The 26,305-nt window shown below is 36.7% G+C and overlaps 1 protein-coding gene across 1 annotated transcript in view; it reads left to right on the top strand.

Moving 5' to 3' along the window:
- Positions 1-25,573, top strand: part of LOC587101 (receptor-type tyrosine-protein phosphatase U) — a 57,626-nt gene extending 32,053 nt beyond the window's left edge. Inside the window, exons 17-32 of the mRNA XM_030990124.1 lie at positions 3,255-3,775; positions 4,272-4,359; positions 6,582-6,658; positions 7,299-7,335; positions 7,829-7,926; positions 8,415-8,543; positions 9,460-9,650; positions 11,295-11,430; positions 11,731-11,880; positions 15,378-15,477; positions 16,126-16,202; positions 16,722-16,847; positions 19,023-19,154; positions 19,668-19,816; positions 22,207-22,342; positions 24,503-25,573. Of these exons, the coding sequence (XP_030845984.1) occupies positions 3,255-3,775; positions 4,272-4,359; positions 6,582-6,658; positions 7,299-7,335; positions 7,829-7,926; positions 8,415-8,543; positions 9,460-9,650; positions 11,295-11,430; positions 11,731-11,880; positions 15,378-15,477; positions 16,126-16,202; positions 16,722-16,847; positions 19,023-19,154; positions 19,668-19,816; positions 22,207-22,342; positions 24,503-24,583 (2,228 nt within the window). The 3' untranslated portion in view covers positions 24,584-25,573. The remainder of the gene's footprint in view (positions 1-3,254; positions 3,776-4,271; positions 4,360-6,581; positions 6,659-7,298; positions 7,336-7,828; positions 7,927-8,414; positions 8,544-9,459; positions 9,651-11,294; positions 11,431-11,730; positions 11,881-15,377; positions 15,478-16,125; positions 16,203-16,721; positions 16,848-19,022; positions 19,155-19,667; positions 19,817-22,206; positions 22,343-24,502) is intronic.
- Positions 25,574-26,305: the final 732 nt, after the last annotated feature.

The following is a 26,305-nucleotide window of genomic DNA, read 5'->3' as shown; positions in this document are numbered from 1 at the left end:
AAACAAGTATTCGTACTACTAGTATGCAAATTAGAAGATGAATACTAGCTACAAATTAGTATTCTGACCACTTGTCATCTGAAATATGCAATGCTGGAATTAGTATTCCGACCAACACCAAAATCCCACAATGCAGCAGAATTATACCCCAATAATAATCACCTCATACAACATACAAATTGCAGTGTAGACCCTACATAACATACCAATTAACAGTCATCAACTACAGTACGTGTATATTTCTGCTGTATTTTTAAATTGACATACAGGCCTACACTGTTTCACCCGAAGTACTAGGATGTTCATGCTAGATACTAACTCTTATTTCAGTGTGTGCTGTTTAGCAGTTTTAATAGTGCTTTCTGAAAACAAACTGGGGTCAAAATCTGCGATATTACTTGATAAGTATTAATTAGCCCATGTTCATACTACAAATGTATAATGTATCATGACTTATATAGCACACTTTATACAACTTCACAATGTAGGTTCAAATGCATAAAAATACATCAAGTCTATAGACAATTATACCCCCTTGTGTAATATTGGTCCTATACATGTAGACAACTGGTCCTGGACCAGCTTTGAGGGAATAGACCTTCGATCCTGTACGTGACTCAACCAAAAGGAATGAAGTTACCACGGACCACTGTTTCAGTATTTGGTCTACCAGTATCATCATGCACATACTCAAAAGTTAGACATTTCTAGACTTAGATCCAGGGTCCACATGTAGAAATTGGACTTAGGCCTATAGATCTATTATCTAGATCAGGCCTTCTCAACTAGTTTATTAGAAGCGCCAAAATAAAAATTTATTGAGGTTGAAGTGCCAACCTGTATGTTTGGTGACTGTGTTGCGAGGGAGCGTAGCGACCGAGCCGATACCGGGTGGGGTCCAGGGGCGAAGCCCCCGGAAGCTAGTGGATTTTAGGGCTTTTTTAAGGCCCAGATGTGGCATTTTTAACACCTTTTTGTTCCATAAAACATCAATCATAATTTCATATTGATGTGAAATAATTAGTACAATTCCTGGCTAAAATCTACACTGGAAGTTAATTTACATGTAGTTATTTTGGTGCAATAAACACGGAAAATGTCAAAATGAAGTGAAAATCAAACAAACGAAATGGCTTGCTTACATTTTGGGCTCAACTTCGACTGCGACTTTTTGATTTTGCTGAGTCTTTTATTTTAAAATATAATGTTTTGATTTTTTGTCTTTCTTAATTTTTTTTTATAATTTTATTTTTTATTTTATTAATTTTTTTTTATTTTTGAACAGCCGCGCGCCACTCTGACTGACCGCAAGCGCCACGAGTGGCGCGCGCGCCGCCAGTTGAGAAGGCCTGATCTAGATCTACTTAGGCTACTTGTATAATTATGTTAAACACATCCTAACTGAGTCCAATTCGAAACATTATAGGCTATGTCTTAGGTAATTAACCTGTTAGGTCTAGAGTCTAGACTAGTCCTTTTAGACTAGGACATAGAGTCTAATCTAGTTTTCACTCCACAATCAGATCAATCAAGTCCAGCAATTAGTCCTGGATCTACTTGCACGGTCCACTCATTTCTAATCGCAACGTGACGCGCTCTGAGCGGCTCAGTTCCAAAACCAAAACCAAACTGCAGTGCTATACTGTTCTGGTCCTGGTCAAGCCTCTAGGCTCTCGTCCTGGTGATCTAGGCTCTGGTCATGCCTCATGGCGAGCCTCTAGGCTCTGCATGGTTCTGCCTCTGCATCAGTTCTGGTCCTGAATGTAACTGTAGGGCTCGATCTGACAGTCAATACGTTGTGTGCCCGTCGGTCATACTCCTAATGCCCCACATAATACAGTCCACAGGTGACACATGCAGATTTACTCAACTGGCTGTGATTGTCAGCAGTTCAAAAACGTTGCTTGAATCCAAGGTCATGCAAGATTTTTGCTGGCTCAATGTAATTTGCAGTTTAATAGTAATAAATATGGCAATCCTTTTGACCGCTGCCACCATGTTAAATGATCAGATCTACAGATCAATAAGATCATTGCTGGAGACACTGTTCATGTATAAGTGGCCATCTTGGAAGTGCTTTATTCTGGTATTCCTCCGCCAATCACAGCCTCATTACGCACATCAATGAACTATTGGTGTTGTTAATATAGTACCACAACAAACATCAGATTTTTAGTATTCAAATTGGAGGAATACTAATAATCAAAGACTCAATTCTACTAGTATTCAAACCAACTGCAGGTTTTGAATATTAGTATTTTCATGGAAAATGTTTGTATATTCAGAATACTAATGATCGAAGACTAAAATTCCTTTGTATGGATTTTAGTATTCGAACCACAACAATTTGAATACTTAAATTGATTTTAGTGGTTGTGACAATCAGATTTTTAGTATTAAAATTGGAGGAATACATGCAACCACTAAAATACCACTTATTTTGTATTCTGAATATTAAGCGAATATATTCAGAAGACTTATTTTGTATTCCTGTTTGGTAAGGACCCACATGGTTAGGATATGGAGCTGGTTGATACATTTATACTATCTCGATTAGGCTTGATGTTACCTTTCATTCAGGTATGTCAAAAAAGAGCATTTTACTTCACAAAAATCATTAGCTCTTTCACCCTTAGCGTTCCAAACACGTCTTTTAATGCATTTCATTTTGCTAAGCTACTTTATTAAGAAAACCAAGCATCTACATCTATTTTGTCCTATTTATTTTTTCTATTTTTTGGTATTGCTTATAGTCTTAATGATAATTCTTAGTTGATTTACACTGATTTATCATCAGTTTTTAACAATTCATATGAAAAAATCTGATCAAAATTCTTGTATTTTAGCTCTTTTTAATTCTGTTTTTGGAAACAAACCTTGCAGAAATGTAATAATTCCTCACAAATGCCCTGTTGATTAGAGTGCTTCACTACCCGTCCATTTAAGTTTGTTTCCTCAATACATGGACTTTGTTTGGTTCATTTTTTATCATGTTACCCCCATATATACAAAGTGCAACGTTTGTGGTACTGTATCTTATAAAAGAACATACCGTAAGACTCAATTTTTTTAAATTATGTTTTTATTAGCTTTATACAATGTTTCTACAAGTTTTTTAGTCAGATGTGCAATTTTTTGCAAATACATTGTTTTTATTTGCATACTTTTAAATCGGAGAAGCAACCCATTTACGTATTACATCCTTTTTTTTTTTAGTGAGTATATTTTCTCATTGACTTTTTATTCCATTTTAGGTTCGTCTGCTGTCATATACAGTAATGAAGAGATTGGTTTCCATGACAACACATATGACGGAGTGGCATATGACGAGAACACCTATGAAGGAGTTGACCTTCCACCTGCTGCAACAGTCCCAACCTCTAAACCACCTATCCAACCAAGGGTGCAATCCCAAAACACCAACGGCAAACCTGTCGCTGTCGTTCGTCCAGAAAGATCGGAACCCAAGGCCAAGCCTCCACCGCAGCCAAAGCCGTATGCCCTCTATGCTACAGATAAGGCTGGAAGCAACGCATCATTGGATGATGTCAACAGAAAGCAAGAAATGGGAAAGAAGGATGAGAAGCCGCTTATGGTACCTAGAGACCGATCTAAGAGTCAGGAGAATCTAGACAAAGGAAGTAGAGAGGAGGTGGAAAGTGGAGACATCTACCAGAACGTGACCGTTCCAGGAGTGGTGATGGTCACGGAGCTTGAGGAATACATCAAGAGCAAAAAGAATGGCAGCATCAATGAGCTGGCCCATGAGTTCAATGTGAGTATTACAGGGCATCTCTTGAAAGTAGAAATAGATATAGAATATAGGAAGTACCCCCCCCCCCCCTGGAAGAAAGAGTCAATTGTATGAAGAGATATTTAGTTTTACAGTAAACATGACGTTTGTAGCTTTTGATATATTTCAATTAAACTTAGCCTACATGTCAAGTCAATGTAATAAGAAATTTTGCCATGCTAGCTTGTGTACATGCATTCATGTAACAAACATTTGAGATCGTATTGGTGTGATCAATCAGTTTTCACTCAACAAGATTTTTGTCACTTGGGGGCCAGGCAATTGATTCATTAACATGTATACATGTCTAAGTGAATACATGTTTGTCTGAAGAATACTTGATTGGCATGTGAGAGCCACAGGCAGACTATTCAGTCATTAAATACATTTACATGTATGAATATGTATACTTGTGTTTTTGTAATCTTGTTATGCCTTACTATTTATTTCCTAATTATTAATTTGTACATGGACATAGCTTCTCAACGTCAACCAACAAAGTCCCTGGGAAGTCGCCTCCAAAGAGAAGAACAAGCCAAAGAATCGCTTCAGGAATATCATTGCATGTGAGTACACAGAGCTGAGGTTGTATGATGTAAGCTGTTGAGAGGTGGGAAGAGAGAGAGGGAGGGAGGGAGGGAGAGAGAGAGATAGACGAAAATAGAGAAAGCATGATATATGTACATGTATTGAGATCACACTTTGAAGAAGTGCATTTCATGCCAACTATGTAATTTGATTTCCATTTGTTGGCCTTTAGATAGAGAAAAGATAATTAGGTATGAAGAAAGAGAGAGAGAGAGAAAGAGATGGAGAGAGAGAGGGAGAGAGAGAGAGAGAGAAAGAGATGGAGAGAGAAAGAGAGGGAGAGAGAAAGAAAGAGATGGAGAGAGAGAGAGAGAGAGAGAGAGAGAGAGAGAGAGAGGTTAGGGGCAGGATAGAGAGAGAAGAGGTGTGGGGAGGGGGGGGGGGGGTATTGTAGTTAAATTTTAACCATCTCCAAGCTTCCAAATTTACACCACAATACTCATTAGTGGACTTCCATCCGTCAAATCATGCACTTAAAAACTTTATCCCATGGTTAAAGGTAATACAAAGTTTTGGTATGGGGTCATGAATTTGGTTCAAATGGACATATTGGAAGCATATACAATCCTACCATATTCAGTGATCGTTGTCGCGGTCGAAATAGACTCTAAAGTTATGAAATTGTATACAAATAATGAATGGTTATGAGTTCAATAGTGCGAATATGTTCATGAGTTGAAAGATTAACATTCTATTCAACGAGGCGTCAGCCGAGTTGAATAGAATTAACGTTAATCTTTCAACGAATGAAAATATTTGCACTATTAAACGAATGAAAAACATTCATTATTTGTTTTATACAACATCGAAGAAGACCTAATAGAACGTTAATCAACAAATTATGCTTTACTCCTTATAAAGATAAATTACAGTTCGAGTCAAGTCTTCTCAATTAATGCAGATTGCCTTCGCGTCAGATACACGCAGGGATACGCGCGCGCACATGCAGCAGAGAGATACGCAGTCTGCATATAACCAAAAATGCACGGCGCATATAACCAAAAATGCACGGCGCATATAACCAAAAATGCACGGCGCATATAACCAAAAATGCACGACCGTGCAATATACCATCTATTGAATATCATGTGACCAACAATCGTCCAATCAAATGACAAGGATCCACGTAGGTGTTGTATAATAAATAATAAACACTTTATGTTGAATAGCTCCCTCTCAAGTTCAATATATCAATTAAGCTATCTTCATATTAAGCAATGTTTATTGCCTAAAATCGACCGATTAGCTATCTCTTTCGGAAATTATATACCACAACTACATACTCTGAGATTTTCACGGTCGCAGCTACCACTGTACGGCCGTAGGAGCTAATTGAAATTTATCAAAATTTACCGGGAGCACCGGTAAATATTTATATTCAATTTTTCTCGAAAGCAGAAGTGTTTTAGGGGCTAACATTTCTGGTGTTCTTAATACATCCACAGGGGCATCCAAATATATCAAAAGTGTAAAGAATCACTATCCACCCATTTTTCAAAATTTACCAAAACTTTGTAATACCTTTAATATGCAAGGTAGAAATTTGCTTAACAGGAATAGACTTTACAATGCTTGAACCAACTTTTGTTTTAGAAAGGACAATACCTACTCTTATTTGAAGTCTATGTATAATCACCACAGTGAAACTCTATGGATAGGATTCGGTGGAAGGGGTTAATTGAAGGATAACTGTTCCCTTTCTGTGCCTTGCACCTAATCTGAATTTATATCCCTCATGTATAGTTGTTTGCATTGCGATTGTACAGAGCACGAACAAGGTATAGACAAGTACTATCTACCGATCTCAGGTTGAGATAGTACTTAATTGTAAAGTATTTTTTTGCTGCTACCCCACTTGCCCACCCTTGCCCTTTGAATACGCATAGCAAAGTAGGTTACGCGAAATGTCAAAGTCAATGTCAATGTCAAATGAGCGTGCATCAACTGTATTCCATGTATGCATGTTGCGCTTTGTAAAATCTAGCTGAAGCTAAACTGTCTGCAGAATCAGTTCTTATTATTATGTAAAATTCATTTTAAATAGACCTTATTGCCGATGTGGGATATAAAACAAATATTAACCTCCTTTACTTGGGCAATGGATACAAACTATCATCGCCTCGGTGATCTCGGGGCTACCATTACCCTCGTAGTCGATTAATATTTGCTTAATATCTGTCTTTTCCAATGGCTATTTCAGATGATCATTCTCGTGTTGTGCTTGAGAAAGTTGATGGAGATCCCCACTCTGACTACTTCAATGCTAACTATCTCAGCGTAAGTATATACCGAATTCAGTTAACCCTATTTTAACTGGGCTATTTCAGACCAGATTTTTTTTTTTCTGGGGGGGGGGGGGGATCAACCCCCTTAAGATCTCAGCCATTTTACAGCCGATCGCTGCGAAAATGTGCATGCATGTCAAGTGAAGTGTATAGAATACTATGGTAATTTCATTTTTTTGAAAAATTCACTCATTGGCATATGGTAATATTATTTATATTTAAGCATTCTTTTTCACTACATATATTCTTTAGACCATTTGGAATAATAATACAACAACAAAAATTGGAAGAGTCAGGTTAATTGTTATGTTATCTCTTGTTTTGATAATTTCTTATGTATTTTATTGTTTTTGTTGTTTTATTTTATTTTCTAACTACAATTCAACTATTTTGACCCCAAAACAAACACCTAAACTTTAAACAAGACCAAATAACCAATGTTTTATCTCTTTTTAGGAAAAATTATATTTCCATATGTTTTGTACACAAATCACAAAAATGAGCAATTTTCAGGCTGACATGCAAAGACAAAAGATCACGTGACTTTGTAACTATACGTCCGATCTTCAAAAAAGTTTAATAGGAAAGTGCATTTACATGTATCATTATGCCCATTTTCTTTTCTACCTTAGGACTTCAAGGGAAAAAAGGCATTCATTGCATCACAGGGTAAAAATAGTTTTTTTATATTGAGTAATTAATATTGCATAATTCACTAATAATGTTGAGTACACTTAGCCTACAGTACAATGTAAATTTGATCTCCCTGTTATACTGAGTGTATTGTACTTTTTAAAATGCAAAAGGTTGTTTAAAATCTTTGTTAAACATACAACTGTATAAGAACCAGAATGGTTTCCTTTTTGTCATATATTTGCAATTTTGTATTGTTTGATACTGTTGTGATTCTATCAGTTTATCTGTTGAGACAGAAGTACAAGTATAGTGTTTTATTTTTTTAATTATTTTTGTTTTTAATAAAGATTGTTGTAGGATTACGTTAATATACCAATAAGTTTGCCTTAACATAGATGACACTGTGCTATCAACTATTTAACTGTATGAATTGATAACACACATGACATTTTAGAGTACGTTACATGTATGCATATCCAGTATGTTTGAAGAAACAAGTACATTTGCTTATTTTTCGTTTCTTCAGCACCTAACACGGCATCACTGACTGCCTTCTGGAGAATGATCTGGCAAGAGAATGTTGCGACCATTGTCATGGTAACCAACTTGATTGAGGCAGGAAAGGTAGGATTCAGTGTTAACATCCATGGAGCTTACACATTATTGAATTAAATTACATATTAAAACTACAAACGTTACAGTTTACGGTGTTTGTTGATAATGTTCATTTACCACAATGTATTTTGCATTTTGCATTTGCATATACTGTTTTATAAAATTACAAGTTTAAAATGTGTAGAGACATCTACACCTACATGTACAGATTTTTGAACTGAAGAAATCTCCTTTATTGAGACAGTATTTTTTAGATAGCATGAGCATTATTTGATCACTTCTAAAGGAACAAAGTAAAGGTAGTTTATTGTTCTAGCCTAGGAGAATGAGGCAATATTATGAGTTGATGAATAAAACTAAGTTTTCAGAAACAAATTGATTACTGAAGCAAATCTTCTGTTCTCTATTGCAATAGATGTGCAATATTTGTTTTTGTAATTCTAAGGTAACTACTGGTTCCAATTTTCTATTTAAACACTCTTTAAATAACTTTGCAGGATCGTTGTAGACAGTACTGGCCCAAGAACCCAAGGTCTGTCGAAGTTATGGGTGACTTCTCTCTCTTCTTGCTTGAGGTTGAGCAATTCTCTGACCACATAGTGCGGACCTTGATCGTTAAGAAGAAGGTACATCCTTAATTATTTGTTTAGTGAAATGATACATCCGGAACGCAAAGATGATAATAGTTGGTGCTATCTATGGATGAAAAGTTGTAATTCAACATTTGAGGGAATATCAAGGTACATGTAGTAGAAAGAAGTACTAGCTTATATGTTAAAATCTGTGTTCCATATGCAGCTTTTTGTTCCACTTCATGACATTTTGGTAAGCTACTTTGGGTTTCCAAGATTTTGATTTTGAATGTCTCATTGTTTTGAAGTAAAGTTCATATTTTATGTACACATTGTATATGTGACAAAAATCCACTGTGGCGACCCACTGTTTTATTTTAATTTGTTGATTAAAGCGGATAAAGAGTTAAGTGGCATTGCATTAAGAGCCAAGAGGTAGTATTCAGAATGAAATGATTGACGTTGTACAAATACGGTACCTATAAATTTGATGTCTTATTCGATATAGTATTTTTATTCTTTTGATATTTCATCAATGTGCATACTGATGTCAGCATTTGCTTTCCATGGCTGCTCATAGTAGACATTTCAAAAATATTTTGAGAATATCCCTTAAAAACAGAAATGAATAGAGTATGAGAATAGACAAGAATAGAATTCATTGTAGAATAATAGTATGTCTGTGTTTGATCAAAGACTATTTTGCATGCCCGGAATATACATCCCTGTTCAAAGGGAGTTACATGTATAATTGTGAAAGCTAAAACAAAAAGTCACAAGAAATTGAGAAATAAACAAAATATTAATTGAGAACTCTAATAGCATTTTACAAATTGTTGTTGTTATAACTTATCTTTCTAACAACTTTCTGTGGGATCCTTAGAAATGCGTCTCATAAATGTACACTCATAGCCTAACAAGAGCCCAGATAAAAATAGAAAAATGTCTATTTGTTAATTGTGTGATACAGACAGGAGATGAGATGGATGAAGAGGAGAGTGAAGAGAAGAGAACCATCGTGCAGTATCACTATCTCTCTTGGCCTGACATGGGTGTACCTGAGTATTATACAACACTCATCAGCTTCACAGACACGGTCAAACAGCATCATACCAAGTTGCAATCCACTGGATACACCGATCCTATGCTGGTTCATTGCAGGTAGGAACAGAAAATATAGGAACAGAATGAGAGAGAATAAGTGTAGATCTGCATTGTATGTTTAAATTGGAGATGTATTAACCCTTACTGTACTGGGCTATTTCGAGCACTCTCTGACTGGGGGGGGGGGGGGGCCTGGGAGGCCCCCCCCTATGATCTCGGCCGTCGAATGTCCGATGAACGCGAAAATTTGCATGTTTGTAGATATTTACGTAAGGAACAAGATGGTATAATTAGTTTTTTCCTAATATGCAAATTTTTGTCGTTATAGCCTAATTAATTATGCAAAATGCTAATTTTATGCATATTACAGAAAACTCCACATATTTGTCCGTAGACTTGTGAAGAATCTTGAAAATGTATTGAATAAATGTTTCCTTCACCTCAAATTCATGAGGTTTCATTATTTTTATGATTTTTGAAAATGCATAGGTTAATTTGCATAAATTATGAATACGCATTCATGAATATCAAATCTGGAAATATATATAGGGAACTAGAATCATTACAAAAATTGTCAGACTCCACTTTTTTAATGTTAATTGAAACCTATTATTCATATGAAACTTCTTTTCTAACACAAAATAGTTATTTGATGTAATTAATAATGATAATTTATGCAAATTTGATGCGATTTTCAACTATTTATTTTCTTGTGTATTTTATTGTTTTTTATTTCTTATTATATCTATTGTTTTATTTCTGATGTATTCTTTTGTTCTGAAATACATCAAGTTACTTTGAGAAACATATAAAAGCAATTGGATATCAATTCATATCTTCACATTTCTGCTTGTACATGAATATATGCAAGTATAGCACTTTTTTGATGACATGCGCATACTAATTGTTATGTAACACCTTACAGGTATATCCGATTTCGACGAAAATGGTATCAAAATGTGCGTAAGACTTGAGGGGAAAAAGTCATGAAATGACAATTCAAAATTCCGAGCGGTTGCGGCGCGATCTCCGAAAATGTCGAGGGGGGGGCCTCCCAGGCCCCCCCCCAGTACAGTAAGGGTTAAGCTAGTTTATGTACTGTATATGAGACAGTAATAAAGAGAACAAATTATGAAGTGAGAAGAGAGAGAAAGAAATTAGAGAGGAGAGACAGAGAGAAAGAGAGAGAGAGAGAGAGAGACAGAGAGAGAAAGAGAGAGAGAGAGACAGACAGACAGAGAGTGAGAGACAGAGAGAGACAGAGAGAGACAGACAGACAGACAGAGATAGAGAAAGAGGGAGAGAGAGAGGGAGAGAGAGAGAGAGAGACAGAGACAGAGAGAGAAGGTGAGGACAAACAGAAGGAGAGATACAGACAGACAGACATACTGCAGACAAATACACAGAGAGGCAGTCACCAGTTGACACATACTAGGAAACGGACATAGATGAGACAGTACAAACATGCACATTAAAACACAGAGAGAGACAGACACTGGTACTGAGATAAAGACAGACAGACAATGCAGACAAAACAAGCACACACACATACAAATACAGAGAGAGAGAGAGAGAGAGAGACGGTCACCAGTTGGCAAATACTTGGAAACAGACACAGAGGAGACAGACAAACAGACATCAAAGAGGACATACAGAGTTGTCACAATCATTATTTCCCTTGCTGTTATCCCCCGTATGCAGTGCTGGAGTAGGGAGGACTGGGACGTTTATCTGTCTCTACAACATGCTGGACATGATGAAGGAGGAAGGCAGAGTAGACATCTTCAGCTTCATCTCTAAGATGAGAGAAAACAGGATCAAGATGGTTCAGACAAAGGTACATATATCTTCAGTTTGGAACCAGAAGGATGTTAACTTACGTAATGAAATGCAGAGCTAATGCCCTTCTGGCTCTTAACAGATGTAATATAGATAACATGCAATTTCTAGTAAGCACATAATATATACATGTAATTGACCCCTGACCCCTGGGGGGGGGGGGTATACCTCAGGGAACATTATACAATATTAGGATGTATATATAACATTCCTTTTACCAAGTCCTTTTGTTAGGTGCGCCTAATCTCCAATTTCACACTTTATATACAATAATGTAAATAATATTTTATCTCTCCAGGAGCAATACATCTTCCTGTACAATGCCTTGCTTGAGGTCTACCTGAGTGGCAAAACTGAGATACCAGTTTCCAAGTTCAGAGAGAAGATGGACACACTGCACAGGGCCAACTCCGTGACAAAGAAGGCAAACATTCACGTTGAATTTAAGGTAAGAGAAAGTCATATACATGTCATACATGTCGACAGGAAGATACCAAGAAACAAGCAAAAATAAAGAGAATGCATGTTATGATGAAGGATATAAAAGATGAGATGAGATAAAAACATTGTTTTGAATTTTCAAGTGATAGTGAAATAAAAAATATTCTGTTGTGTAAAATGGTGATGAATTCATAAGTAACCCCCAAAATGAAGGTAGACATGTATAAAGCGTAATACATGTATGTATTTGATTGTTTTTATTTTTCTAATTTTGAATGAAAGAATCAAAATTGATCCTTGATAAGATGATCATCAACATGACATGGAAAAGATTCTGAAGCTCTGAGCCATGAAAGACATACAGAGTTATGGATTATGAGGAACTGCCAGTTGATTGTACTGTTTTGTATTTGTTTTTTGTATAAGCTTTACAAATATGTGTCATTTATTAATTATAATTGTGATTAAGTCATGATAAAACATTGATAGTTCTCGGTTTTGTTTTTTCTGGGACGCACTGTATAGAAGAGAAAACAAGGTACAGCTAAACCTTTCTATAAAGACCACTCAAAGAAAACAGAAGCACCGGCCTCTTTAGTCAGGTGGCCCTTCTAAAAAATGCTTCTACGAGGCACATTTCTTCCTAGCGGGAAACAATAAAGATGACCATTATAGGCAGGTGGCCTTTTTAGAGAGGTGGCCATAAAGGCAGGTTTGACCTTATACCAAAAGAAGGCAAAGTTTTCTCTTAACTCTTTGCCCGCCACGTTCGGCTAGCGGAACATACAGCGGGCTGCCAACTTCGACTCAAGTCACATTTTATTCACAATACACACGGAACGCATTTAATTCTATTGTACGCACACACACACAATAGTAACGCGTGCTTCGCATTGTATACACATCACACTTCATTGCACCGCTTTCGCAAACATTGTTTACATTGACATTTTCCGAGAAAAATTGAGTTTTTGAAACTGCTTTTGCAAATATTCTGATGAGCTAGGATGGCCCCTATTAGGAGGAGACGGGACTTCTTCACTGCTGATCAGGTACGAGAACTTGTGATGGACCCTGTTCCAACAGCCGACTCTGATTCAGAGGAGAGCGAGACTGACTCTGACGAGGAAGATGAGCCTGGTCCCACACGTACACTTTTGCGTAATCCCACTGTATCTTCTCATCCTCACTTTCTCTTTCTGCCTTTCTTTCTCTGTCTGCCTATCTGTCTTTCTCTCTCCGTGTCTCTTCTTATTTATATCCCTATCTGCCTATCTCTTTCTTCTTCCCCTCCCCCTCTATCTCTATCTTCTCACTCTCACTTTCTGTATCTGCTTATCTCTTTCTTTCTCTCTCTCTCTCTCTCTATCTCTCCCTGTCTCTTGTTATTTCTCTCCCTATCTGCCTGTCTCTTTCTTCCTCCCCTCTCTCTGCCTCTCTCTATCTTGTTCTCACTCTCATTATCTCAACCTGCCTCTGTCTTTCTCTGTCTGCCTATCTGTCTTTCTCTCTCCGTGTCTCTTCTTATTTATATCCCTATCTGCCTGTCTCTTTCTTCTTCCCCTCCCCCTCTATCTCTATCTTCTCACTCTCATTTTCTGTATCTGCTTATATCTCTTTCTTTCTCTCTCTCTCTCTATCTCTCCCTGTCTCTTCTTATTTCTTTCCCAATCTGCCTGTCTCTTCGTTCTTATTCTCTTTCTTTCTCTCTCCCTCTCTCTGTCTACCTCTTGTTATAATGAACATGTCAATATGAGACTACATATGTAGACGAATATATTTTATTCTTATTTATTATACATCAGCTTTCTACAATTCTTAACTTAGTACATGTTTCAAGCATACATTATGTTCATGGCTTGCCTTATTAGTGTAGAAAATCAATAAGTTCTTCTATTCATTTCTTTCAATTCTAATAGCTTGCACAGCCTTGCAAGTAATAATAGAATGCTACACCATCTTACCTACAGACACAACAAAGGTCATCAAAGTACAATCAAGAGACAGGAAGTCTATTCAAAAGTACCCAGGGTCAATTTCAATAGGAGATTAGTTCATTGTCGGCTTACTCTTTATTCAATCCTAAATTACCAGGCTCATTGTGACCTTCAACACATGAATTTGGTATGTAGTGAAAGCTCATGAATACATCTTTTCAATGAACTAACTCAGGACATAAACCTCCATAACAAAGTATTAGATATAAGAGGTATAGAATACCCTTCTAAACGAAAACTTGGATACAAAATGTATAGTTGATAATCTCAAAATTTATGATAATATACATTACAAAAATGATACCATTGGCAAGACTATTAATTTCTATACAATATTGCTACACAAAGTTTTTCATTACAGTACACCAATCAAAAGTTATTGCGAGTTGAATAAGCATAGTCCATGCAGAACCCCTCCTAAGGTGGCACCCTAAAAACAATGTGGCACAGGGGGGATTGTGTACGTGGCGGGCAAAGAGTTAATGCTCTATGTGATGATTTTTTTTTGCCAAGTTTAATTGCAGAGAAGGCTCATAGAAGTAAATTGAAATACAAATTGTGTCTGTGTGAAGCTTTTCCTTCCTGTCTTGTATCCTGTATCCTGTATGAACAGGATTACCCTATCCTGTTTGGAATGTTTGGATAGTTGGAAATTCTGTTTTCTAACTTCCTGACCCAGAAGTTCAGGATTATGTGACCTATAAGCTTAAAACCACCAAGATGTGTTTTGTGTGTCGCTGTGCAATTAAAGGTAAAGACCAGTTATGGTCATGCGATTGCATTGTGAAAGAAACGTTGTGGAATCGATCAGAAAAGGTTGATCATCTAGCATATAAGTATTGGTGTGTACTGCAAGGTTCTGGAATCATCAAAATGATAAGAAATATGGCCCAGTCTTCGTAAAGTTACAAGCACTGTACACAGAAAGATGTATATGGGACTATACGCACACGTGCGCGACATGTGCGTTTATCTCCCACAGACCATGTAGATAAACTAATTTACCAAATATATCAATTAGTAGGCGGTTTCCCGGCAAAATTTTTGTCATCAGGTATTAGTCAAAACATATTCTTTCACATGATTGGTAATAAGAGCTTCCATTTCATTTTTTGAAATTGGGGCGTTTCCAATACTGGTCTTTACCTTTAAGGGGGTAAAGTTCAATTTAACTAAATAAGAAACTTGATGCTTAATGCATTAAGTAATGCAATTGTAACTGCTCTATGTATATGCCAGTTGATAATGTGGAATCAGAAATGTTTCAAAACACAGAAAAAAAGAGAATCAAGCCTGCCATTAAACACTGTACATGTATTAGTGGTTTTGAGGTGATTTGTTTTGCTGTTTAAACCATGTAATTGACTTATAAATGATAATGAGATTAGTCATAAATAGAAAGCAATCTTAATGAAGCTTTATGATTGTGAATGTATAATAAAAACAACTCCTAATTGTTGCACTGTAAACAAATGATCACATTTCATGCCATCACTCTTTGTCTCAGAACCTGCATACACTGACTCCAACACCATCTGCGAATAGCTTTCGAAGCGGAAGAGCTTCCATTAATCGAAAAAAGAATCGCTTTCCTGATATTTTGCCATGTGAGTCATTATAATTACTAGTATGCACATATTTGAGGGCATATACAATCAAACACCTTTCCTGTTTAAATATAGCTAGTTTTGGTTTTACTTTCATATGGTATATTTCCTGGTATTTTCCCATCACTTTATTCAATACAAAGGCAGGTAGTAACTTGACCTTTGGTAATATATCGCAAGAATTGAGTATCCTTGTAAAATGGCATATCAAGAATCAATTGATTTGTAATGCACTCACTTTGGAAATTGTAGGAATTATGAAAGGATTTTAACATCAAACAAAATATGTCTTTTAACAATCAGTACATTTCTTATGTAGACCTTCATAGAATTGAATTCATGCAGTTATTTGAATTTACATTGTTCAGTAATTATTAAGTATATGAATTAAAGCACATTGCTTGTGGGAAAGAGGGAAGGGGGGGGGGGGGGGTTAGGGCGCAAGTCAGTCTGACATGCAAGAACAGGAAAGAGACTAAAGTTTGTAAGATATGCCTTTTCCCTCAAGATCAACCATTGCAAAATTTATCCAACCCATGGACTTTGGTTTGACAGGCAGTTTAATAATAGTGCTTAGATGACACAGTACATTTATCCTCTTCTCTTCTGCAAGTGCTATCATGGTAATTTGAACCTTTTTCTTCTCAGTGGAGCGTAACCGGCCGTATCTTGCATGCCCTGGTTCCATTGATAGCACTGATTACATCAATGCCTCTTTCCTGAATGTGAGTATATACTTAGATAAATGTAGAGTTGGGGTTAGGATTGGAGTGATTAAATCATGGGAGAAAGGGAGAGAGAGAGAGAGAGAGAGAGAGGGAGAGAGAGAGAAAGAGAAAGAGAGGGGGAGAGAGAGAGAGAGAGAGAGAGGTAGGACAGGGGAGTAGGAGGGAGAGAGAGAGAGAGAGAGAGAGAGAGAAAGAGAGAGAGAGAGAAAGAGAGAGAGGTGGGGCCAAGAGAGAGAAAGGGAGAAAGTGGAAAGAGGTAGGACAGGAGAGAGTGACAGACAGAGAGAGAGAAAGATAGAGCAAGAGATACAGAGACAGAGACAAAGAGTGTGCAAAGAGTACCTCAAACGAAGACTACATGAAGTTAGCTTCATCATCATAATGACACACAAAACTTCAAACTTTCACATTAATTAACCGGTTGACAACTGCATTCTCTTGTTTCCCAATGCTTTAGCCAGTAGCTATTGATATAGGCAGTGGGTTACTTGAAGGTCTATTTTTTTCTCTCTCCAGACATTCCTGAAGAAGGATGTTTTCCTGGCTACGCAGTCCCCCTTGCCTAACACAGTGGAAGACATGTGGAGACTTGCCTTTGATTGGAAGTGTCCGGTTATTGTCATGCTAAATGAGTTGGATGAGGTAAGGTCATAGATACATATAACATTATTGCTATTAACCTACTTTCGTAGTGTGCTTGAAATTCCACCCAATAATTTAAATAGCAGCCTTTAATAGCATTTTATGTTTGGATGGTGTGTATATTGCATCTATTTCATCCTGGAAAAGAAATGCTATGATCTTTCACATATTATATATTTATGGCTCAAAATAAAGAATACATTCTCAGAATCTGATGCTTGTAATATTATTTATGACGACCGTTTGTATTTTTGTTTATAGAGAAGAGCTAATCCCACTAAATCTCAAGAAGGGTTTGATTTAGCAGAGAGAGAGAGAGAGAGAGAGAGCCGGAGAAAGAGAGGTAGAAAGAAGGGATGAGATAGAAATAAAGGGAAAGGGAAATAGAGAATCAGTAGGAAACATTGTAAACATAGGGGAAAGAGTGAGCAACAAATTTTTTATAGTTACAATAGAGCATGCAACTAAAGATTGCATGTACTACGAGAAAAGCTTGGATGTTCAGATTTTTCAAAATGGACACATAGTGTAGATAGATAAAATTAGGGGAAAGCAACCTTTAAGTTCATATAGTAACAAGAATGAAGTAAAGTACCCCATCTATGATGAGTGTGATACAGGTCTAATCTCATGCCCACTCGTAATTTATATTCATGAACCATTGTGGAAAGAGTTTTAGAAATGTGTGTATCAAGTTATGTATTGTGTGCCCCAAATAATGGACTCTTGTCATGGCCTTCTGATTTCTTTCTCACCAAAATGAGGTGAGATTCAGAGATTCTATTGAACGATAATGTCGTGCCTAATGGACCCTATCATCGATATGATTCCAAACGTTGGAAACCTTTCAACAGTGACAAATCACATAACAACCATTGTGTTGTTCATACAGAAGTAATCATATGTCTGGGTTAGAATTTAAAAAGCGTCTAGGATAGAATCATGAAGGTTTTGAACTTTGAAGTCTGCAGAAACTGGAAATAAAATACAAATTATTTGGGGACCTCTTTGAGCATGAAGACGAATCAATGTACAACTGAATCATAATCTAGTCTTAAAACTGAGTAGAATTATACCATGTAAGTTATGTTGTTGTCAGAGTGGGGTGTTTATTTATTTTTGCATTTGAGCCCAGACATACTGTGTGTACATATAATCCCCTTAAAAACTTTATCTGAATGGACTTGATTTTGATTGCTATAATTATGTATATAACAAGTCAATCACAAACGTATTATTTTCTCTTCTCAATAACCAATATCAGATGCTAAACCCAGTATAATTCAACAATATAAATCATTTTAAATGTGAATACTATTATAGTGAAACCATCCCATTCAGGATAAGTGACCACTACTGTATTATTAATGTCTACTTCCTGATCTCCATGTACTAGAGCTGGATCATCACGCCAATAGAAACTTATCTGCTACCTATTAAATTTCAATTGTATTTGATTAAATTGGTTTGAGTCAAGTGGCTCTTGATTCTACAAGTACTTAATTGTGGAAATAATCTTCATGATGCTTGGAAGGCTCAACCAAACTATACCGGAAATCAGGCCTGGTTTCATAGAACCTGTTCTCTTTAACAAGTTAATAATAACTGTTAATAATAATAATAGGCATTTATATAGCGCCGTCTATGTAGAAATTCTATTTCGAGGCACACAGATTAATTATTACCTTGGCTTTCCTTTAGCCTAGCTCTAGCATTTCAAGGAATTAATACCTGCCAGGTTATAATCGAACGAAACTGTTGCATTTGATTGGCTGTGAGCAAATCAGTTATAGAAATGTGACACTTGTTACTGATAAAACTGTTTTTGATAGAGGGTCTTTAAAAGTAATGCTATGGTTTCTATGAGTTTCTCATTCGTCCTATAGCGAAGGAAAACCAAACATAAATAGCTGCAATCTAATTTTTCTGACACATGAAATGATCACGATTCTAACAAGTACTTGATATTTTTTCAAACATCTCGAAATAAAATAATGTGGATCTTTGCAATACAGTTAATGCAGAATTGCAGGAAAGATTTAAATACTGTTGAATATTACAGGAGTGTACCTTTAAGATGCATACAAATAGAAAATGGCTTTGATGCAAAATACAAATTCTTTATCTCTGATGAGTTCAGCTTAAAGAACTTTATTCCTTTGTGATATTGTTTAGGAGACTTGTGTACAGTACTGGCCAGAAGAGGGCAGCATTGCACTCGAATCACTGGAGGTGACTGCACTGGACTCAGAGAGTACAATGAACTTTGTGAAAAGGAGATTCACCGTGACGTCAGACTCTGGAGAGGTATGTCTCTCATTTAATGCTACCAGCCATGATTTACCAGTCTGGGAATAATCAAGGGATTTGAGAAACTAAATCGAATTTTGGAAAATCACTCAAAGCAGAACAAACTTGGGAAGTTTATTAGCCCCCAAAGATGTCTTAATCAGTCAAGGTCTTGTATTGCATGTCATGTCCAAGTAGCATGTCCATTGGATAATTGGCTACATTGGCTGTTTAGTGTGTAATAGGCCTTCCTTTGGTGATCCTTTGATTAAGAAAATCCATCAGGGAAAAATAAGGAAAAATTTCAGGGAAGTTTATTTTCATGACATGCCAGGAATCCTGGAGGCAAATTTTTCAATTTACTGATTACAAACAATTCTTAGCCATTTATCAATGATGGCTGTGTTGGCGGCACTCTTCTTTCACAATATTGTGCACTCAGTGTTGTAACGTACTGACATTAAGCATAAGAGGACCACTTGCTGAATTCATGAAATTTTCTTATTTGACAGTATGTGTTTGTCCTTTCAGAGCATGACTGTTGAACAGTTTGAGATGCTAGGATGGGGTATGTCACACAACAAACCAGACTCTCCCGTATCATTGCTGGGTCTCATTGAAGCAGTACAGGGCAGCATCAAGACGGCCACGTGCAAGGGACCAGCCATTGTTCATTGCGTGTAAGTCTACCTCAACACATTTGACTCACATACGTATGACTGTCTACTATTATAAATGATAATAATACGTTACATCTATATATATATATATACATGTAGCACAATACATACTACATTTGAATGTGCTTTACAAGTAAAGTAAATATAATAACAGATACTATGATATAAAAATACTTTATACATATAGAAAATACCTGATGTAAATTCTATAATTTAGGAAATTACCTTACGAGGAATTACATTACACACACAATTACAAGACAGAGAATGACATTACAGTTAAAATATACTACATTATAGTATGGCTATATGTATAGTTCAGTATAGTAAGATAAGACTGTTCCCTCTTGAAGTCTGATTGAAGGGGAAGGGGTAGTGTGAAGCATGATGAAATGTTAAGCTGAAAGCGCTGCAGTATATACTGTATGGGTTGGATTTGAACGAAATGAAGTGTTTATACAACATAGTCCCAGTTATGTTTTGGATATTAGTCATGAAAAGGAAATGAATGAAGTAAGATATCATGCTGGCTGGAACATGAAGGAAAGGGGTGCAATAGACTAGTTTACTGACATATTCAAATTGTATAAATTCTGTTAAAGAATTTTTTTTCTGTACAACCCGAAAGCTTGCCTGAGGCTTTGCCCCGGCATAGCAACAAGCAATGTATGCAGACTGGGTTCCCTGTCACTACCGGTAGGTCTCCAGGAAATTAACATCCATAAATTTGAATATATTAGTTAACCGGTCCATGGACAAGATGTACGAGAGCTGTGACTAATGAGGGCAGTGTGAAAATGCACAAAATAGGAAAACATGGTGAAAGTCCATTGATATGGATACCAGGAGCTAGTAACGACCGATTGGCATTGTCGGTCACGATTATGATGGGAATGTGTTAAAAGCCTGTGAATCCCCGAAAGTTAAACAAATTTGCAAATAAACTACAGTAACCAAGAATTTAATATGTAGAAATACCAACATTGGAAACTAAGTTTTGTCATCATCGTTGAATTAATATTGACTGCAGTGTTTTTAAGGTTGGTCTCTGTCTTCTTGTTGAGATTGTGATCAACACAATTTGCATCCTTCTCCCAAGGTTAATATATGTTAGTCATGAATGCTAACACAACAGCAACCTTCAACTACATGTACAGGGAATATATCATTCAATATGTTTGAAACTTTACTAATGAGCAATAATATTTTCCCCTTCAGCAAATAGAAAAGTAGTAATTTTATTTACTTGCCCAATGTTTACATTGCTGATATGCTCATGGCTTTGTCCTTGCTAGCCATATATGTACATGTAGTATTACGTGAACATGTATTTAGAGGCATTACTAATTAACAAACATTATCTTCCCTTTTAGCAAATATTGACATACATTTATTTTATTTACTCTCCAAATATTGACATTGTTGAGGTGCTTTTGGCATTTTCTATGCTTGTCATAAATTCTACAACATCCTTCCTTGTTTTAAAGGTACATGTACCGTACAGTGTATGTCCCATTAGCTGGCCCCCAAAATGGAAAGGTTACTTTCCACCGGCATTTGAAAGAAATACTAATTTAGAACTTCCCTCAAAACAAAAAGGCTTGAAAATGTCTAGATTATACATGGATTCATTTTTGTTGGAGATAGTAAATGCTACAGCTGACTTGAGATGCCGCTAGAGGGGATATTAGTACAATATGGTTTAAATATAAATTTTGAATCACTTCAACCTAACACCATGGATACTGGATCTTCTCATTGCCATAGACTTAAAGGGGAAGTCCACCCTGATCAATAAGTTTGGTTTAATACAAGGAGAAAAATGATAACTTTTCATTAAATATTTCAAATCTGTGAGTCAAATTAGCAACGTGGTCTCTAAATATGATGTCACCCCCTCACATTTCATCTTTTGTTGAATGCAAGAAATGTCATTAAATTACATTTTGATCAAAAGATATATTTTCTTCATGCCTATCTTGATCATATATAACAAATAGCATGTTCTTTCATGCACCACAATATAAGAAAGGTATACTATTCCATTAGCTTTAAAAGAAATGGAGATTTTGGGTCAGTCGTGCATTCAGATCAGTGGTGAATTGTGAGGGGATGACATCACAATTTCCGACGGCATTGCCAATTTGTCTCCATGATTATAAGATTCCATGACTTTCATGATTTTGAAAGAGTTCAAAACTTTCTTATTCGTCATCAGATTTTTCTCAAACTCTCACTGAATTGTACCTCTAATTATTCTGCTTCTATTAAAACCAATTTAATATCAGGGTGGACTTGCCCTTTAATACAGGAGCCAGTTGGTTGCCGTAGGCAATGGGTTAAGATTCTTCACAATGTTCTTCACAATGTTCTCTTGCTTTACCCTATAGAAATGGGATTGGTCGTAGCGGTGTGTTCTGTGCCTTGTGGTCCGTTATGGAGAAGCTGAGAAAAGACAATACAATCGACATCTTCCAGGCAGTCAAGAGGCTTAGATCAAGCAGACCTAACATGGTCGAAACCTTGGTAAGAATTCATTGAAATATATATATATTTTTTTATTGTTCCACATTTAAAAAAAATACAGACATACTTATAAAATATGAAATTATACAATACATGTAGTATAAATGAGCACGTCTCAAAGATTCTCAATTCATAGACAAGATTAAGTAGAATATGAGGAACCTATTATTGATTTATTTCTGAAGTTGAGTGAAACATTTAGACACAAGACTTGTGGTAACAATCAGAAAGCACAATATTTAGTCCAAATTTGTTTTGTTCATTATGTGTACCATTTGATTCAACCTCCCTGCAAGATCACTGATAGCTCTCAATTAACATAAGAAAAAGATGATCATGGGGGACCAAGAGACACCGATTAGGCATTGTTTGCTATATAGAGGGTGCAAGTAGCTATAAGTAGTGCAGTGAGGCTTTAAGATAATAGCAATTTTGCACTTCATTCTGCCATTGTTTGCAGCATAACTTCCAGGAGAGGTGCAATAGTGTGAAAGGAGGTGCAATAGTGTGAAAGGAGGAGAAAGAACAAAAATTGATGTAGTACGTTTGGGGGTTTGAAACAGATAAATCAACCCCACAGTAATAGAGATAATGGTCATTTGTACTCTGCTCTCGACAAGGAAGTACCGTACATGTAGTCATAGAGTTTATTTAAGTTATGACGATTTGATCGAGTTCGACCTCCAGAGAACCCAAGTTCCTTCCTACTTCCTGGTATTAGCAATGGCTGGTATAGCCATCAATACATAGTATTCTTTTGGCAAAAAATTACTAGAAAACATGTGGAAACAGTCTTAAAATAAATCATGTTTCTACATGTATGTAATGATGGAAAATTGGAACTCGCAGTTGACAATGTTTCCATTCCATGTTCTGTGTCTTTTGATTTACATGAATGCATTCCTACCATTTCAAGTATAAAGATCATACAAATTATGAGGAGAGCACATCATATTGATGTCTACTGTGGCATGCATGCTGCTACATGTCTGTACAGGTGGCACCATGGGCATACCTGCCAACCACCCCGATTTAGGCGGAGTTCCTCCGCATTTTTCATACCAACTCCGAATTCCGAGTGCATGCCTCAAAACTCCGATTTTAAATTTTTTTTTTTTTTTTTGTTTTTTTTTTTTTTTAAATTTTTTTTAATTTTTTTTTTTTTTTTTTTTTTTTTTTTTTTTTAGAGTGTAATGCACTTGGAGAGTATATAACTATTATGTTTGTATTTTGAAATGTAAAGCGCCTTGAGCATGTTCATGTAAAGGCACTCAATAAATACCAATATGTATGTATGTATGTATAAGACTAAAGCATAACACAGCACTGATAACCAGATCACGCCGACATCCGCGCTCGCGCTCATAGAAGATATACACAGCGGCATGGAAAAAAAAAAATAGACCCTAAAGTCCTGTGTACCCCCCCCCCCCCCCCCCCCCCCCCCCCCACTACCCCAATCCTTCGGTGGTTCGCGACCTCGTAGTCCATCCAGAAAAATTTACTCCTAATTTCTCTTGTCTCAGGTTGGCAGGTATGCATGGGGCCTCTTTCCCTTCAAACCATCTAAATCACAAAAAGGGGAAACAAAAAGAAAGGGAGGGGGACATTATGTAATTGTTTATCACTGTATTTTGTTTGTTATAGCGCTTAGAGACTTCGGAAGTAAGGGCTTTATAAAACACCGTTTTTATTATTATTATTATGAAATAATAAGAATTATGAAATACCCCTTTCCTCTAAATCATAGTAAGGCTTTTGCTCCTACATGTGAGAGAAACCATGTTCTTGCTCTCATCTGATATAAATGTTATATTAACACCTTGATTGCTTTCTTCACCTCACTACGCTCTCGCTCATTTGCCACATATGTGATTTTGTACAAACAATAGGCACCAATTGATTGACAACTGCTTTCTGCAACCCAATGGCTTCGCAAACATACCCATTTCTAGTTTTGATTAGCTCCATGACAACCATTTTATCATCAGTATAGGTTAATCATACCCTGGAAACAGTTATATTATTTCGAAGCATTCAGTATATCTACCCAATGATAAAGGCAATGTGTCAAGATTATTTGAATGGCATATACAAGTTTGAGCAAGATGTTATATTTATTTTTATGTTATTTTTGTATAAATTGTTTGCCTCCATCAGGATCAGTACCAGCTTTGCTACGATGTCATGAATCAACATCTGCATCAGTTTGAAGAATATGCCAATCTGGACATCCTGTAAATTAAAGAATCAATGTCATTCCATTAGACAAAGTTCCTGTGCAGTGAAATCTTGTGATTCAGTGAGCCATCTCAGACCCATTCATTGGACACACCTCATCAGATAAAAGACATCTGATCAAATATTTATCCTTTTTATCTGCAAGACAACTCTGTATCTTTGATTGGAAAAGTCTCATGTAACCCCCAAAATGGATTTTGCATTATTATCCTATATATTAACTAAATAACTCTGTAAAATCAGACAAATACATGTAGCAAAAGACATAAGATACGAAATTGTTATCTTGAAATTGACGAAGCAACTCTGTCTCTGAATTTAGACAGATTTCATTTAATAGAGCTTGGACAGTGTCTATATGGAAGGAATAGTACTTGATGATAGTTTTGGAAATAAAAATGGGAAATTATAAAGTGCAATTATTTGGAAATGCTAAGGGTTGATTATATCAACACATTCCAACTCATTTATTCTGCTTGGAAAGTAAGTAAACTCTCATGACAAAATCTCATTGAAAATCAATGAAGACAAAGACAAAGACAAAATGATGAATATGAAGGACAGAGAGAGAGAGAGAGAGAGAGAGAGAGTGAGAGGGGGAGGAAATATAATGCCTCTAGCAATAATTAAATATATTTGTTACCTTTAATGCATTTTATTTTTTTTACTAGTTTATATGAATCATAGGTATGAACTATGAAAGCCATGTATACATTTTGTATTTAACACTTGTATTATAATATAATGAAAGCATGATGCTATCGGAATGTTTGTTCATCTGCTAAAACCAAGAAATTGTCTAATTCTTATTTGTTTCCTCTTAATTATAAATTGCTATAACTTGTCATTTTTGATTATTGACAAGAAAGTAATACGATTATGATAAACTGTATGCAATATCAATGTGTCCTTGTTTCCCTCCCTTTCTCCTCTCTCCCTGCTCTCTTCCTCCCCTCCTGCCTCCCTCCCCTACTCCTTCCCCATCCCTCCCCCTTCTCCTCTTCCTGCTCTCTTCCTCCCCTCCTGCCTCCCTCCCCTACTCCTTCCCCATCCCTCCCACTTCCCCCTTCCTCTTCCTCCCCTCCTGCCTCCCTCCCCTACTTCTTCCCCATCCCTTCCCCTACTCCTTCCCCATCCCTCCCCCTTCTCCTCTTCCTGCTCTCTTCCTCCCCTCCTGCCTCCCTCCCCTACTCCTTCCCCATCCCTCCCACTTCCCCCTTCCTCTTCCTCCCCTCCTGCCTCCCTCCCCTACTTCTTCCCCATCCCTCCCCCTTCTCCTCTTCCTGCTCTCTTCCTCCCCTCCTGCCTCCCTCCCCTACTCCTTCCCCATCCCTCCCCCTTCCCCTCTTCCTCTTCCTCCCCTCCTGCCTCCCTCCCCTACTTCTTCCCCATCCCTCCCCCTTCCCCTCTTCCTCTTCCTTCTCCCTCCCTCTTCCCTTCATATTCCCTCCACCCCCTAATTTTTTAAAGGTTGATTTTGTACATTCTACCTATAAACAAATCAGTTTTTCAGGTGATTGGTACACTTTCAATGTTGTATGCTTGGTTTCCGTATTTTGTAATTGTGGCCATATAATGTAGATATCAGTACTACCATATATATTTCTGTCAGGTAAGTTGCTGAAAAATCGTGATACTATCAATTGTAATAATTTTGTTATGGGATTGTTTGTGTACTTATTTTAGAATTGCATTTCGCAGAAGTCAAGGTTACATGTAAAG

The sequence above is a fragment of the Strongylocentrotus purpuratus genome, unplaced genomic scaffold (genome assembly GCF_000002235.5).
Source record: "Strongylocentrotus purpuratus isolate Spur 01 unplaced genomic scaffold, Spur_5.0 spur5_contig_843, whole genome shotgun sequence".
Classification (NCBI taxonomy): domain Eukaryota; kingdom Metazoa; phylum Echinodermata; class Echinoidea; order Camarodonta; family Strongylocentrotidae; genus Strongylocentrotus; species Strongylocentrotus purpuratus.
Note: the sequence above shows the minus strand (reverse complement) of the source record. Positions and strands in the feature narration are given on the sequence as shown.